General features: G+C 41.7%; 1 protein-coding gene across 1 annotated transcript; it reads right to left on the bottom strand.

Moving 5' to 3' along the window:
- Positions 1-1,974: 1,974 nt before the first annotated feature.
- On the bottom strand, positions 1,975-17,564 carry LOC149451837 (NF-X1-type zinc finger protein NFXL1-like; the record flags this gene model as incomplete). The annotated part of the gene is made up of 5 exons (XM_089690103.1): positions 17,432-17,564; positions 13,058-13,308; positions 11,615-11,791; positions 6,833-6,942; positions 1,975-2,108 (listed from the first exon to the last, which is right to left on the bottom strand). Coding segments are annotated over exons 2-5 (644 nt in total), but the record flags the coding sequence as incomplete, so codon positions are not given.
- Positions 17,565-17,788: the final 224 nt, after the last annotated feature.

Here is a 17,788-nt window from a genome sequence, read left to right as displayed (position 1 = left end):
CAAAAGGGTTGACTGTGTGCAGGGAGTGTTTTACTAGGGGGTGGTGGTGTGTTCTTCACTGTAAGCACACTGATCGGGATAGTGTGCTCGAGCTGACAGGGAGGAAGATTGCTTGTAAACAAAACAATCTTCCTCCCAGTCAGAGATGCTCGGTAATCACTGGGTGCCGGCGGGTAATTACCGGCCGGGACCCAGTGATTGACATCCGCGACCACGAATGGTTTTGCGTGCCTCCTACCCAGAAATGCAAAGTCACATATATACACACACGTGTGATTTTGCGCACAGGTGCCACCCTGTAGCGGCATATCTGCTATAGGGCAGTCCTTAATGTTGTAAATAACATTTTATAAGAAAACAACCAAAATACTTAATATCCATACTATTACTGCATAAACAACTTAGTTTCCCTTATTTCTTGTTCCAACAACGTATGTCTTATTAGTGCTTTATTTATTAGGCTTGTATGGGCTAGACGCAGTTTTCTTATATCTCTAGGTATTGGTAAGCACCTTTAAAGTACTGTATTCCCTTTGTTATCCTTCTTTGTTATACAGTGCCTTGAAAATTTTCCTCATTTTGTCATTTTACAACCAAAAACGTAAATGTATTTTATTGGGATTTTATGTGATAGACCAACACAAAGTGGAAGGAAAATGATTTTCAACATTTTTTACATATAAATATCTGAAAAGTGTGACGTGCATTTGTGTTCAGCCCCCTTTACTCAGATACCCCTAAAATCTAGTGGAACCAACTGCCTTCAGAAGTCACCTAATTAGTAAATAGAGTCCACCTGTGTGTAATTTAATCTCAGTATAAATACAGCTGTGGAAGAAGGTGAAACCAAAATTTTACTTTTTGGCCTAAAAGCAATAATGCTATGTGTGGCGGAAACACTGCACATCACCCTGAACACACCATCCCCACCGTGAAGCATCATGTTGTGGGGATGCTTTTCATCAGCAGGGACAGGGAAGCTGGTCAGAGTTGATGGGAAGATGGATGGAGCCAAATACAGAGCAATCTTAGAAGAAAACCTGTTAGAGTCTGCAGAAGACTTGAGACTGGGGCGGAGGTTCACCTTCCAGCAGGACAACGACCCTAAACATACAGCCAGAGCTACAATGGAATGGTTTAGATCAAAGCATATTCATGTGTTAGAATGGCCCAGTCAAAGTGTAGACCTAAATCCAATTGAGAATCTGTGGAAAGACTTGAAAATAGCTGTTTACAGACGCTCTGCATCCAATCTGACAATTTAAGCCATTTCTCAAAGAAGAATGGGGAAAAAATTCACTCTAGATGTGCAAAGCTGGTAAAGACATACCCAAAAAGATTTGCAGCTGTAATTGCATCAAAAGAAAAGGTGGTTCTACAAAGTATTGACTCAGGGGGGCTGAACACAAATGCACGCCACACTTTTAACATATTTGTAAAAAATGTTGAAAACCATTTATCATTTTCCTTCCACTTCACGAATAAGTGCCACTTTGTGTTGATCTATCACATAAAATCCCAATAAAATACATTTATGTTTTTGGTTGTAACATGACAAAATGTGGAAAATTTCAAAGGGTATGAATACTTTTTCAAGGCACTGGAACTACTACTTTGTAGAGCCCCAAGGTAGAGAATGGTGCAATAATAATAACAACCACAAAAAGCAACAATCACAACAAAATCACCATAGAATTTGTATATGAAATACAAATATGTATATAAATATGTCAAATTACTTAGAAAAGGGACTTAACTTTTTATTCATATATGCCAAGTGTCTAGGAGGTAAAATTAAAAAAAAGGTATATGTTTATTGATCCTTTTGATTTTTTTTTTAAATTCACTGATCAGCTGGATGACAGACCTGACTTAAAAAATACAGTTAAGAAATACAGTGCATGAGATAGATCGATCTCAAATCAGTCAATCCATACATTAAACAAATGATCCAATTTCTGTACTTTTACATACCACGGCCAAGGGTAATCTTTCTTTTCAAAGTCATCATCTGTGAGTGGAGAAGACACAAGGAATATGCTGTCCTTGGCCCACTTCTGGATGCACGGCATGTGAAATATGCAATAACAGGCACAGCAGCTCCAAACCTACAAGTGAGCCATTCATAATTAGAGCTCCTGATCTTACATGGACGCACTGTTCCATTAAATACATCAGTAAAGGATGACAGATCAATAATAAACAAAACATACTAACAAACCACTACTCTGCTCTCTGCGAAGGTCTGGATTATTTATAAAAGGTACCACTAAATGATGTTATTTATTCAAACACATCTGCAGAGCAAGACTGAAATCAAAAAGGTTATAGATCAGTGTTTAAAGTGGAACTTCACTCAGAAAATTAAGTCCTGCTAGATCACTTCAGGCTGGCCCCTTTTGCAAGTATATTTATGTAAAACATTAAAAATAAATGCCTATACTGTTTAAAATCCAGTAATACACTGTCTCACCGTGCTCTGCACATGCTCAGTTGCTCTCTATTCTTTGGCACTGTGCCAAATTTGTAAAGGCCGATCTGTTGACAGCCTAAAGATTTACTACAGATCAGTTTCTCTGGGCTTCAGCAAAATGGCAGCCTCAAGCAAGAAGAAATGCTGGAGACAATTTTTTGGCATAATTATTAATGTGAAATGAACATTTTTTTAATACATTGTTAAGGGTAAAGTTCCACTTTAAGTACTGTCCAGAATACTTCTTTTGTTTGTACTAACAGTTACAATTTCAGGACAAGCTTGCGGAGATCTACACTATTCTTCATGGTCCATGGAGTATTAATGCACAAAATGCTAAGAAACAATCTGCAAATATAATCTCTGAAAAAGGAAAAAAAAAAAACAAAACAACAACCCAACAAAAAAAGTGAAGTTAAGCTGAACACACGAACACACACACACACACACGAACACACACACACACACACACACACGAACACACACACACGAACACACACACACACACACACGAACACACACACGAACACACACACGAACACACACACACACACACACACACACACACACACACACGTTGATCAAAAACTGGAAAGTGCAAAATCTGGTGCAGTTGTGCATGGTAGCCAGTCAGCTTCTAACTTCAGCTTGTTCAATTAAAGCGGAGTTCCACCTAAAAAAAATAAAAGTCAGCAGCTACAAAAACTGTAGCTGCTGACTTTTAAAATACAGACACTTACCGGTCCAGCGGTGTCTTCACCACCGCTGGTTTCACCGGCCATCTTCTCTCCCTGGTGCCGGCATCTTCGGTGTGGGCACCCAGCTGTGACAGCTTGCAGTTTCACAGCTGGGTGCCCACTGCACATGCACGAGAAGCGCTGCGCTTTGTGAATGGCCCCGTAGTCCTCTGGAACCTGTCACATTTCGCCTTGGCAATTGCAGCGGAAGTGGGAGCAGGTACCTGTCAAATTCAGATAACCGCTCCCCAAAGGTGCAAATCCATAATGGGGAGCAGGGGACAAAGGCTTAAAGCGGAACTTCCCTTTTTGGGTGGAGCTCCGCTTTAAGCCTTGGCAAAAAAAGAAAAGAAAAACTGGAAACCGATTGGTTTCTATACAGAACTGCACCAGATTTTGCACTTTTATTAAATCAACCCCATCAACCCAAAGGGCTTGGTATGGATGGGAGGGGGGACCCCACACAGTTTATTGATTTTTTTTTAATTGCCGGCAATTCTTTTACATTCAGCTGTCAGTGGGGAACCCCGCTGGCAGCTGAAACATTTAACACATGGTTGTCACTACAAAAATGCCGCATGACTTGATAAAAAAAAACTCATGCGGTATTTTAGTAGCGTTTACTTTTTAATGACATCAGGAACGGATTAATTGGTTTTCAATGCATTCCTATGGGAAACAGTGTTTCGGTTTACAAATTTTTCGCTATATGAAAAGTCCCGCAGAACAAATTCAATTTGTAAACGGAGGTATGCCTGTAAATGATTGCTTTTGAAAAATACCTATTTCAACCTAATATTCTTTAAAATGTATCCAACAAAAAAAAATTTAAATATCACTTCACAGTAAGTATAGCATCAATAAAGGCACTCTAAATTCTGTGTATCAGGTGTCAGGTGACTGACTAACTTGCTTTGTCCAGTTTTACTCTTGGGCCATGGCACAATTGCGATATTGTTGCTGGCTACAATTCACCAGTGAGAATCACTAGAAAAGGCAAATAATACTCACCTACTTTCATGGTGTTGCTTGGTGGCCGTATGAACGAGGCATCGATTCCTTCAGGATGGAATTACTACAAAATATCCCTTGCCAATGACACAGTGACACTTTGTCAGTGAAAGAGTAGCATTGTGGAATCAGGTGTGTAGTAATGCTGTTGGCAGTGAGGATGATGGTGAGAAGTGTGACATGCCCCTTACTAAAAAAATAAAAAAAATTTGAACTGATCAAGTACTTTTATACACTGCCCAAAAAATTAAAGGAACACTTTGAAAACACATCAGATCTCAATGGGGAAAAAAAATCATGCTGGATATCTTTACTGATATGGACTGGGTAAGGTGTTAGGAGCGCAAGTATGCCCCATCGTTTGATGGAAATGAAAATTATCAACCTACAGAGGACTGAATATTCAAAGACACCCTGAAAATCAAAGTGAAAAATGATGCAGCAGGCTAGTCCATTTTGCTGAAATTTCATTGCAGCAACTCAAGATGGTACTTAGTAGTTTGTATGACAGGATCCAATTAACCTACCAGCATGTCTTTGGAGTGTAGGAGGAAACCGGAGTACCCGGAGGAAACCCACGCAGGCACAGGGAGAACATGCAAACTCCAGGCAGGTGGTACCTTGGTTGGGATTCGAACCAACAACCCTAGTACTGCCAGGCAGAAGTGCTAACCATTTAGCCACTGTGCTGCCCCATATTTCTCCCAGATCTGGGCCAGGGCATCACTGAGCTCCTGGACTGTCTGAGGTGCAACCTGGCGGTGTCGGATGGACCAAAACATGATTTCCCAGAGGTGTTCTATTGGATTTAAGGTCAGGCGAGCGTGGGGGCCATTCAAAGGTATCAATTCCTTCATCCTCCAGGAACTGCCTGCTTACTCTCACCACGAGGCCAGGCATTGTCGTGCACCAGGAGGAACCCAGGACCAGTGCGCCAGAGTAGGGTCTGACAATGGGGTCCAAGGATTTCATCCCGATACCTAATGGCAGTCAGGGTGCCATTGTCTAGCCTGTAGAGGTTTGTGCGTTCCTCCATGGATATGCCTCCCCAGACCATCACTGACCCACCACCAAAACGGTCATGCTGAAAGGTGTTACAGGCAGCATAACATTCTCCACGGCTTTTCCACACCCTATCATATCTGTCACGTGCTCAGGGTGAACCTGTTCACATCTGTGAAAAGTACAGGGCACCAGTGGGGGACCTGACAATTCTGGTGTTCAAAAGGCAAATCAAGCTCTATGGTGCCAGGCATTGAGCACAGGGCCTACTGGACGATGTTGAGCCCTCAGGCTACCCTCATGAAGTCTGTTTCTGATTGTCTGGTCAGAGACATTCACAACAGTGGCCTACTGGAGGTCATTTTGCAGGGCTCTGGCAGTGCTCATTCTGTTCCTCCTTGCACAAAGGAGCAGATACCGGTCCTGCTGAGGAGTTAAGGATCTTCTACGGCCCTGTCTAGCTGTCCTAGAGTAACTGCCTGTCTACTGGAATCTCCTCCATGCTCTTGAGACTGTGATGGGAGACACAGCAAACCTTCTGGCAATGGCATGTATTGATGTGCCATCCTGGAAGAGTTGGATTGCCTGTGCAACCTCTGTAGGGTCCAGGAATCGCCTCAGTGACACTGACCCTAACCAAATGCAAAACTAGTGAAAAACAGTCGAAAAAGATGAGTAGGGAAAAAAATGTCAGTAGCCTCCACTTGTAAAACCATTCCTCTTTTGGGGGTAGTCTCACTGTTGCCCATCTAGTGCACCTGTTAATTTCATTAACACCAAAGCAGCTAAAACTGATTAACAACGCCCTCTGCTACTTAACTGGCCAGATTAATATCCCAGGAGTTTAATGGACTTGATGCTATACTCTGATTAAAAAGTGTTCCTTTAATTTTTTTGAGCATTGTAGCAGACGCTTTTAGTTAGGTGTCAGTTTCAACAGAGAAGCTGTATTGAAATTTGATAAAAGTCTTCAGGAGTAAATATAATATTATACATATATTTATTTTACAGACTTTAAATCTAATTGAAAGGTGCAGTTACACTTTGGCAGTAAGGCCACGGTCACAATTTCAAAGAAGGATGCGACTTGGAAGACATCCATGTGACTTCATGCACAGAGGTCTATGCATGTCGCACCTGAACTTGCAAAAAGTAGTGCATGAACAACTTTCAAAATGGTGCAAATCCGGAGTCAGACCGATTCCATTGCGGACAATAGGGTGCGACTTGTCATACAATCTGAATCGATCAGATTGCATGACAATTCACACCCGAGTGACCAGGGACTAAGAAGATTTTAAACTGAGACAAAAGAAAATGTACCTAAAAATTCAGGCAATTTAACCTGAGTGTTGTGTCATATACAAGTACAAATCTATTCAAATTTACCAGAAAATAAGTTAGATCCCTATACTATGTCATAATCACACACACACACACACACACACACACACACACACACACACACACACACACGGTACTGCCCATAATAACCAAAACAACTGTCATCTTCTGTTAGGTGAGGCTAACATTTAAATGGATGCCACAGGCAATATCATTTTTCCTTTGCAGCAATTTGTATAGGTATGTACAATAACATGGCACTTACAGCTTGGTTTCTCTTCACTGAAGCAATGCATATCAAGCAAGTCACAGCTCCAGACTGAAAAGCCTCGCTCATGTACTGTTTGGTGCGTGCCAATTCACTGACATCGCCATCTGTGAAGGTAAAATAGTCACAATGAAAAAATACATTATGCCAGCTTAAAAACTTGTCATACACATTCTTGCCTTTCACCTGACACCTAGTGTTCCAAATACCTTAAAAGAGACCTGTGAGCATAGAAAAATGAGGGGTGCTATTCCTGAATTATTGGAACAGGTACAGGCTTCAGAGCCATCACTCTTAACCAGGCTTCACTCCTTAGTAAGTGATACACCTGGAACAAGCGTGCAGGGCAAACTTTTCAGACATCAACGACTACCTCACTTCCCAGGTCAATAATTCATCAGGCAGCAACATTCATATACATCTCATGGGCCACAAACCAGTTAAATTACTTTTCTAAACCCTATCTGCATTTAACCACTTCCAGACCGGACACTTTTACCCCCTTCTTGACCAGGGCAATTTTCAGCTTTCAGCGCTATCACACTTTGAATGACAATTGCGCGGTCATGCAACACTGTACCCAAATGAATTTTTTACCATTTTTTTGAGACAGATAAAGCTTTATTTTGGTGGTATTTATTCACTGCTGGGATTTTAATTTTTTTTGCTATGTAAATGATAAAGTCCAAAAATTTTTAAAAAGTGTTTTTTTATACAATTTTGCAAATAAATAATATTTCATCATAAATCTTGGCCAAAATTTATTCCGTTATCTTTTTAGTAAAAAAAAAAAATCCAAATTAGTTTATAACCAAAAATTATAATTTTTGAAAACATTTTTTTTACATTTTTATTTTTTTAAATTATTATTTTTTTTTACATACTGTCACCCTAGCAGTACAGTGTCACCATGGTGACACTGTACTACTTGTGGGGGGTGATGAAGATTTTTTATTTTTTTTTTACACCGATTGCTTTTACACCCATATAAGATGTAAAAGCAATCATTTCTCTCTCTCTCTCTGTGTGCATTCTTGCATTCATTGAGAAGTACTGAGTGAGCTGTGATTGGTCACAGCTTGTCACATGGTACAAGGCTGCTGGGAATAGCCTTGTACCATGTGACCTCTGTGATCATTCACAGATTTCACACGTAGTAAGCAATGATGTCACAAGTGACATCTTGCTTACTACTTTGCATGTGATCAGTGATTGGCCAATCAGTGATCACATGATCGGGACCTCGTACAGAGGTCCCGTCCGACGATCGGTGTTTCACTGTGCCCGGAGGACACAGCGGGCACCGGATCGTGGTACTGCGCGCTCCGAGGGAGCGCGCACAAGCAGGGTGCGGGGAGGCCGTTTATAAACGGCCACCCGACTCTGCACTGCCACCGTCCGGCCGTTTATATGCAACGGCCGGTCAGGAAGTGGTTAAAATGCAGAACATGGGAGCTGCTGATTGTAGGTCACAACTATGAGGATTTTGAGGAAGAAGAGGAGGAAGAAGAAGAGGAGGAGGAAGAAGGAAGAGGAAGGAAGGAGGAAGAAGTAGAAGAAGTAGTGAGTAGGACACTGGGGAGCCGCCTAATATCAGCTGGTGGAGGAGGTACTGATCTGTCCCTGGCATGCTCTGCAGTGGGTTCAGTCACTGCCACCTCTATTATCAGCCAGCAGAAGTGCCGGCTAGTTGATGGGGACAGCCCATGAAGGGCAGTTCTAAACCCTACTGCTTGACCGCAGCAGGGCTAAATGTAAAAAAAAAAAAAAAAAAAAAAAAAAAAAAAAAAAAAAAAAAAAAAAAAAAAAAGGGAAGAAGTCTTGCCTGGTGCCCGGAACTGCATGTCCTGGGTGGCAGGAATTCAACATCCCTGTAAGCAGTCATGAATTTTAAAATTAAAGCCCATCTCTGGGTAAAATATGAACCCCCCGCCCATCCTCCTTTAACCCATCCTGCCTTATTCTTCTTACATAATGCAAGATAAAAACCTACTTGAGTGTTCCATCCAGGTCCTTTGCCAGCGCAGTTTCCCAGTGTGGGGGACTACTAATTCTGCGCTGCAGATGTCCCCACACTTGCCCCTCCCCTTGTTCGGACATCACTCTTCTTCTGAATACTGAGAGAACCCTGCCACTGGACAGCCAAAAGCAAGCCACGTGGACACCCAAAGAATGATTCTCGCCTTATGTAAAGTTGAGAAGAGAGAAGACTCGGAACTGGAGGAAATGTGGGAGGGGATAGGGGTATGTGGGATATAAATGAAACCAAAGGCTTATTGGGAACAGACTGCAAACAGGCAGGGTATTATCACAGGACAGACATAAAAGGTCTCTTCTGTGATAAAATACACCAACCTTCCTGCTCATGATCTTCTGCGAAAAGTAAACGGAGCTGCACATGTGTCCCACAGCTTACATCGCTGGCATGGATCCCTGTGTGCTGGAATGACTGACGCATGCGCAAGAGTAACGTCATTCCGCACTGGCCAACGGAGATGTCAGACAATCGGCACTTAGGTAGAAGATGCCATCGCTGGCGAGAGATCCAGACTGTTAGATAAGGAACTTTAATTTTCTTCACAATGCTTACAGATTGATAGATACAGAGATGGATGAGGGTCAAGAGGATTTTACTGCTTGTTCAGAAAATGTATATTCTTTAGTGTGCATGATCTTGGCACAGGTTCACTTTCAGGTGGGGCATTTTCTCACGCATAATATGCAAGAGTGTATTGCAATAAGGATTCCAGCGATTTCTAAATAGCTTGGGCACTTTAAAAATGGTAATTTGTGACAGAAATACACAATTCTTTTGCCTCCTCATATAGAAAAGGTTAACCCATGTCAAAGTTAGAACACATGTAAGGAATATTTTGGCCATCAAGCCAAAAGAAACATAGTAAAGCTGGCCACACACTAGTAGGATTTTGTTACAAAATTTAAATTTTCTAATTATTAATGGTGTCAAATCAATGCTCGTTTTTGATCATAGTAACGAAAAAGAAGCAGGATGGAAAATTGTTCTCGAAGGAACAAGTTTCTAAGAGAGTGTATGTGGTTTTTGTTCAGGAACTTCCAAAATCAAATATTAAAAGCAATATTATAGGCATTATCGAATGTACCAATCAGATTTTTCATACGTAGGAAAACCTACCACAGCCAGGGCAGCTTTACAGTGTAACCTATTTGCTGTCTACTTTCAGCAGTGAGTAGAGGTTATTATATTCATAAATTTATTGAAAGATCTGTTTCATATACATAAATCTAAAAATGATTATAAAAAGACTTTAACCCGCTTTTACTCCTGAGGATTCACCCCCTTTCCTGACCAGGCCATTTTTTGCGATACCGCCCTGAGTTACTTTAACTGACAATTGTGCAGTCATGAAACGCTGCACCCAAATTAAATTTAAAATAGTGTTTTCCCCACAAATAGAGCTTTCTTTTGTTGGTATTTGATAGCCTGTGCGTTTTTTTATTTTTTGCACTATAAACAAAAAAAGACTGAGAATTTTGAGAAAAAAAAGAAAATTATTTTTTTATCAATCATGTCCAGTAAAAAAATTTAAAAAAATTTAAATTTAGTCATAAATGTAGGCCAGAATGTATTCTGCTCCATGTCTTTGCTAAGGAAAAAAATCCCAATATTTGTAAATTAATTGGTTTACGTGAAAGTTATAGCGTTTACAAATGGAGGTATATATACTGTAATTGTTTTTTTTTTTAACTAGTAATGGCGGCAATCAATGACTTATAGTGGGACTGCGGCAGGCATTGTGTGCTTCACTGTAAGCACACTGCTTTGTATGGCTCTGCTATGCAGAGCCATATATACAAAGCAGTGGGCAGAAGAGACGGGAGAAATCTGTGTTTATACTCAGCGTTCACTGCGTGCTGGCGAGTAATCACCGGCCGGGACCCTGTGATTGACAGCCGAGTCCGTGAATGGCGGCATGGGTAGGTCGCACGCATGTGCACCCCCTACCCGGAAACACACAAACACGCGCTCTGTCTTCACTAGCTCAGAGGCAGCAGTGGAAACCATTGGCTGTCAATTACAGCCAGTGAGGAGGCAGTGTGGGCAGGGCCAAGCCGCACTGTGTTTTTCAACAGACACACAGTGCAGCTCAGGAGCGAGCCTTCACAAGTGATCCATAGCAAGTGGTTACTCAGCAGGGGGGGAGGGGCCAGGAGCGCTGGCAGGGCACCTGAGAAGAGGATGATCAGGTTCTAATCCACTGCACAGAGCAGGTATGTATGACAGGTTTGTACAGGGAATTTATCTCTTAAATAACAATTACTTTAAGTCCAGCTTCACAACTATAAGATCAGTATTGTGGTGCCATTCATTTTGAAAGGTACACCAATGCACATGCACTGCAGAACACCAAAGCACTGACAAGGCATAAAAATTGACTGGTTGCCTTAAAACAAAGCAAGGGAATGGGTGGAATACCAGATGTCAACATACACACAGATGTAAAGGATCCCTAAATGACCACCCTCTCTCCTTTTAACGCTCCACTTTATAAGGAGCTACAATTTGACTTACACTACCATCTACTAATGTGAACTAGTAACAGCTCTTCAAGTCAGAAATTTTACCTACTGTTGTGACACATCACCCTGAGCCAAACAATATTTTACTCTTCCAAAGTGTTTTTGATAGACTATGTACAGCAATTACAGCTTTTTTTTCTGCCCTAATACCAATAGAGTCATACCATTTACAAAGTGGAGTTACCACCATACCACACTGTGACTAAGAAATAGAATTACCTGTTTGGTTAGTATAGGTTGTAAATGTTAAATCTAATATTTTTTTCTGTTTCCCTTCAGCATCTTCATCTCCTTCATCATCTTCATCTGATGAGCTATAATTGTCTTCTACAATCTTTCTTACTACTGCCTGGTTGGCTCTCTGGATCTCTTCAAACTTCTTCTTAGAGCTATTCACTTAAAAAGAAAAAAAAAACAAAAAAAACAAACATACCACAGTTGTGACAAACTTCTCACAAAAAAATGTATCTGACAGATACCGGAACAAGTATTTCTTTTTAATTATTACATTTAAACTTTTTTTTTTACCACTGTACCTTTATTTTATATTAACTATATTGCTATCACAAGGGATGAACAACCTCCCTTATATCATGGGCTGTGACAGGTCCTCTTAATGGAGAGATCTTGGGTCTTTTAGACTCCAGATCTCTCTTCTGGCTTCCAAAGCATTTGATCAAACAGATGCTGGTGAGGACTCCTCAACAAACAAATGGGAAATGGAAGTGACAAAATCCTCACTTCCCCCTTCCATTGTGTGGCCTCCCTTCCACAGCCTGTACATGTGATTGAGTCATAGCTAGGCATCATCCTGGTATCACCACTGACGCTCTAGGACGTCATATGACATCCTACGGGTGGCAAGTGGTTAAAAAAACTTGTAGTCCCGACTATAATAAAGTATATCCAAAACCGCTATGGATTACCCTTTGGGCTCATGCACATGGATGTTCAGTGTAAATTCCAGTGTATACTTACATGAACACAAGTATGTGTATAGGCAGACGATTCTGGATACAAATTTCTGCAGCCAGCATTGTAGGCATATGCTTGTCTACACAGCTACTTCTGTCAACACACATAAAGCTGCAAACAGCTATTGGCTTCTATAGACAGCTGTTTGCAGCACCTGTGGATTCCCTGATTGGGAATACGTGGGAAATCATGCTATATGGTCAGATACAGCTATGTGCATGAGCCCATATAACTAATGGTTATTCTGCTTATATTCTGCTTTCCTGTTGCCTCCTTTTGGGCCAATTCACACTAGTTCAGTGACTAGTGCGATTTTACTGAGTCTGTTTAATACAAACAGGCCCTCTCTCTCTTAGCAGCAGGCTATTTTTTTTTCATAAACCCCGTTTCCATTATATATCTTATTTTAGGTATCATCTTTTAGATAGTTAAATATGTCTTCTCAAGGTCTCTGTACTTCTCAACGGAAGAACCAATGTATAACATTTATCTTCTGCACCCCCATCACACATTTGTATAGAGAATCCATTTCATATTAGAATTGTCCAATTTGTCTAAGGCAATGGGGTACAAGCTGTTTCATACTGGCCTCTTGGCAAGCCACTAATACATAACATCTGGATTTACACAATTGATTAATGTATGTAGGGGACTGATCAGTTGTATCGCATATACAGTACTACTTACCATTAACTTCACTTGTGTGCAGTGCATTCAAGGGCTTGCTTACGGAAGCATAGGAAACGTTCCCTCTTCCAGGACCAGGTCTGGATACACTATTTACATCTTCTCTTGAATAAGCAGCATTTCTGGCAGCTGCTGGGCCTGGAGCTGGAGATGGTCCTCCATTGACAGTATTACCTCGACCTCTTGCTCGACCTCGGCCACCTTGACGCCATGGAGCATCCATCTCTGTTAGCGGTAAAAAAGGTGCAATTCTAGAAAATAAAACACACTCTTTAGTCTCTTCAAATGACAAACTCTGTGTCACAGTGCCAACACTGATTTAGAGCCTGTTTACATCAGGGGTGTGCAAATCATATCGCCTGACACATGTGGTTCTGGGCGCCAGGCTGGTGTTTGGGGTTTTACTTTTTACATTTAGCTCTGCTGCAGGAAAGCAGCAGGGTTTACTTTATGCGGTGCGATTTTCATGTGCAATTGTCAAAAGTAGTTGTTCACTGGTTCAGGTGTGATTCAAATCTGTCTTCCAGTCACTTCTACGCGAAACCAGATATGAATCGCATCCTATATGAACAGTTATCTCAGAATGCCACTATACTCGATGCTGTGCAAGTTTGGACTACATCACTCCAAAACTTGCATAGGATGCTTTTTTAACTGTATCTAAATCACACCACATGTGAAAGTCATTCAAAAGAAAAAAAAATTATTTTCAGATGCCATGTGAATCTATACCTTTTAGATCGCATCTGATCCGCATCTGTGTGAACTGGGACCAAAGCATTTTGGGATTGTGGCAGCACCACTGCGATTCTGTCTGCGATCTCAAAATGCACAAATCGCAAAATGCAGGTTCAAGAACCATTATTTTCAAAGGCACCTAAAACACAGTGCGGTTTTGTCTCGAATGTCGCACAATTTATTGCACGGTTATTGCTGTAAATCCTATTGTGTTAATCTTGTCACCCCAAGTTGTTGCAGCAGTTAGAATACAAGATATATGGCAAGCGCTGAATGTCTAAAGCTGCTAGCACAAACTGGCCAAAGGTAACAAGACTCACAAGACTTGGTATAAATAAAAAAGTGCAGCGCTAAATATTAAATATCGAATACTATCAGGAAGTGCTATGGTGAATATGTTGCTCCAGTTAGACAAGAGGACAGACACTGTGGGGACCATCAGATTTATGAGGACTGGAACTTCTGAACATAGAAAAGCAGCACTGAGTTCAGGGTCTGTGAAGGTTCTCATTTAGTCTGTTTATGGTATAGCTAGTATTTGTTCGTTCCATTCAGCTGGATTTGTTCTGTCATTTTTTTCTTCAGTTCCAATGAGTGTCAGGAAGATGCCCAGTCATTGATATCCACACAGTTAGCACAGGCACGTTTATCCAGTCACCATGGACTATGTAGATGTTGACTGCCCAAGAACAGAATGGGAGGTGTAAAAGTTGTGGAAAGTTACAGAATTCCATCCTTGGTATCAGGAAGTCTGTGTAGGTGTTAATTCCCAGAGGACAACATGAGATTCTCCAGGCTTATACATATTTTAGACTACTGCATAAACAAGTAAATATGGTGAATTATTTTGATAGGAAAGGGCAAGGTCTCCTAAACCAAAGCCTCAACCTTTAAAAGGACAGGTTCACTTATAAAATGTAATATATATATTATTATTTGCACATTTTCTGCAGGCAAAAAAAAAAAAAAAAAAGCATTTATATATTTATTTATTATTATGTGCCTGCAGAGTATTGCACCTGTAATCAGCAGATTGCTGGTGCAATGTCAGGCTTTTGCAGACTCTCAGTACAGATGTCTGCCCAGACCTCCCGATAGTTTCCAAAATCTCAATGAACTATGAGGGTGCTCACAGCTCATTGAGACGTACAGGCTCTCTGCCATGGTGGAAGATGATACTTGTAGTTCATTCATTCACAGAACACAGTGAATGAGGGACAGGGCTGTGCGGGTGGAGCCCCGCTGGTTTTAAATTGTGACAGTAGATGTGGGGAGAAGATCCTCTGCCTGTTGCCACAGTGAGGGATCGAAATGGGGGGGGGGGGGGGGGTTGGCTGTTGCATGAAACGTTTCTAAAGTCAAACTTATCCTTTAACGTAGAACTACACTGCATCTGAGCATCACAAACCAATATTCAAAGCCAACTCTCCCATCCATCCTTATCTCCATGCTTTATTTTTATAAGACTTCACTTTGAAAAACACAGCATAATGCAGCTTGAGCTTGTAGTGCCATTAATTCTTAATGGGGCCCCAAATGCGGGTAACAGCCACGAACGTTGCTGTGCACTAAAACGTGCATGGCAAAAATGCATGAGGCTATCTGCAAAAAAAACACAAACAAAAAAACGCTTTGGCGCATTTGTTGTATGTAGGGTAGGGCTGCCTCCTTTAAGATGAATGGAAAGAAAAAAAAAAAAACAAAACAAAAAGACACGGCCTAAAATAGCCAACCCTTAAGCCCCGGTTCACACTGGATGCGATTTGGCATGCGATTTGCATGTCCTGCGACTTGCAAATTGCATGTCAAGTCGCACCCTATTGTCCACAATTGGAGTGGTCATATCCGTGCGGTTCCGACTTGGTTGGAGCCGCACCGATTTCAAAAGTAGTACATGCACTACTTTTGGTGTGATTTGCATATACATTGTTATCACGTCTTGCAAATCGCACTTGAATTCAGCATGCCCCCCGACTCTGAAATCGTGCAACTTCACTGTAAGTCACACGATTTTAAAGTCGGGCTTGATGTGAACGGAGGGTAAATCAGGGGTCTCCACATTTTCTAAACAAAGTGTCAGATAATTATGATTCAGACTTTAGGAGGGACAGCCTGTGGCCAGTAGAAGCAGAAATTGTCCAGGGGTCGGCAACAAAGCCCCATCATTGGTGTCAATGAGAGGGATAGTAGCACCCCATCATTGAAGTCAGTGAGAAGGATAGTAGCACCCCATCATTGAAGTCAGTGAGAGGGATAGTAGCACCCCATCATTGAAGTCAGTGAGAGGGATAGTAGCACCCCATCATTGAAGTCAGTGAGAGGGATAGTAGCACCCCATCATTGAAGTCAGTGAGAGGGATAGTAGCACCCCATCATTGGTGTCAGTAAGGGAAGTGCCCCACTGTTGGTGTTAGTGGCAGGAATTATGCCCCATTGTTAATGTCAGTGGAATAGTTCCCGAAGACAAGTAAAGGGCCACATTGTGCAGACCAATGCCTTAAAGCACCTAAAGACAGGGTCTTTTTTTTAAGTGATAGTTAACCCTTACATATACCCATTGAAGTGACTGACCTCAGGTAATACATAGAGTTCATACAAATCCTCCAACATAAGTTTTACCTGTTTATCTGCAGTCTTCTCTTCTCTACGTGTTCAAAGCGCTAAATTTATAAAGTTTGTCTGAGAGTTCATAGAAAAAAAAAAGCGGAGAGCTGAAATTACACAATGCAAAGCTCTAAGAGCTGATTGGAGGTAAGGGACCCCCCCCCCCCCCCTTTCATAGAGTACACAGGAACAGAGCTGAGGCTGTGAATCTACTGGAGATCCCTCCCCGTCACCATTTTTCTCTTGGGGTCAGGAAAACTCTTCAGAAGTGATTTATGCTGATAGCAGAGGAAAGAGGCAGACAGAAATAACACTTAATGCTCTGGATTGAGACAAGTACACACTATAGAGGGATATGCTTTGTTCATATATCATGTCGGATGAATACAACCATTTTAAAGTGTAAGTTCACCTTTACAGAAAATCTGTAAGGTGACCTTACACTCGACCCCTCTCCCGCTGTACCAGTGTCCCACCATTACCCACTGACAGGCACTGGACGCTGCTTATCCAGGGGTTCAAATCCTCAGACTGGTGTTCTCTCCTCGCAGTGCTGAATGGACGGGCTAGAAGGATTCTGATTGGTCCGCACCATCAGTAAGGTCACCTTACATATTTTCTATAAAAGGTAAACTACACTAGTTCCAGCAGATTGCTTTTCAAAGGTGCAGCAGTTTAAGCACAAATCTGAAAACTTACTTCTACTTGAAGGTTCATGGAGTTCAGGTGCACCATCAAGTATAGCGCCATGCTTGGTCATTATTACAGAACAGTGATGAAAATGAGCAGAGGGAGGAAATCAGACTTTACGTTCCATAGGTAAGGCAGAGAGCACATGTTTATTTTACATCCACTCAAAGCAACCTCCATGACATGAGGAGAGAATGAAGAAGACATGCAGAATCTGTTCCCACACTACAGACACAGAGATATGTACAGGACACACACACAGTCTCCTAGGAGCAGCTGTCAGCCCCCCAGGTATCACACACACCATCATGTGACCCGTGCACCGCCATACACACTGATTACCTGTCAGTCACTTGCGGTCACTACATATCTCGGACCCCCCGGTGAGAAGCCATGAGATAATACTCCCAGCCCCGGGCCTCACAACATGCTGCACAATCAGCGAGAGGAGTCTGGCAGCAGACTGGAGCTCCACTTTCAACAGGAAACATGTGACCTCCAATCTATTTTTTATGAACTTTAATCCAACAAACAACCAATGGCTGCTGACTGAAGCTCCACTCGACAGGAAGCATGTGACCTCCACTCCAACTTTTTTTTAAATGAACTTTAATGTAACAAATAAACAATAGACACATGTCGTGGAAGTGGAGGTCACATGTTTCCTGCCACATCTGCATTTCCCAAGAGTATCAGGCT

The sequence above is a fragment of the Staurois parvus genome, unplaced genomic scaffold, assembly GCF_062004578.1.
Source record: "Staurois parvus isolate SC_StPar_1 unplaced genomic scaffold, SC_StPar_1.0 ptg000517l, whole genome shotgun sequence".
NCBI lineage: Eukaryota > Metazoa > Chordata > Amphibia > Anura > Ranidae > Staurois > Staurois parvus.
This window is presented reverse-complemented; position numbering and strand designations above follow the sequence as displayed.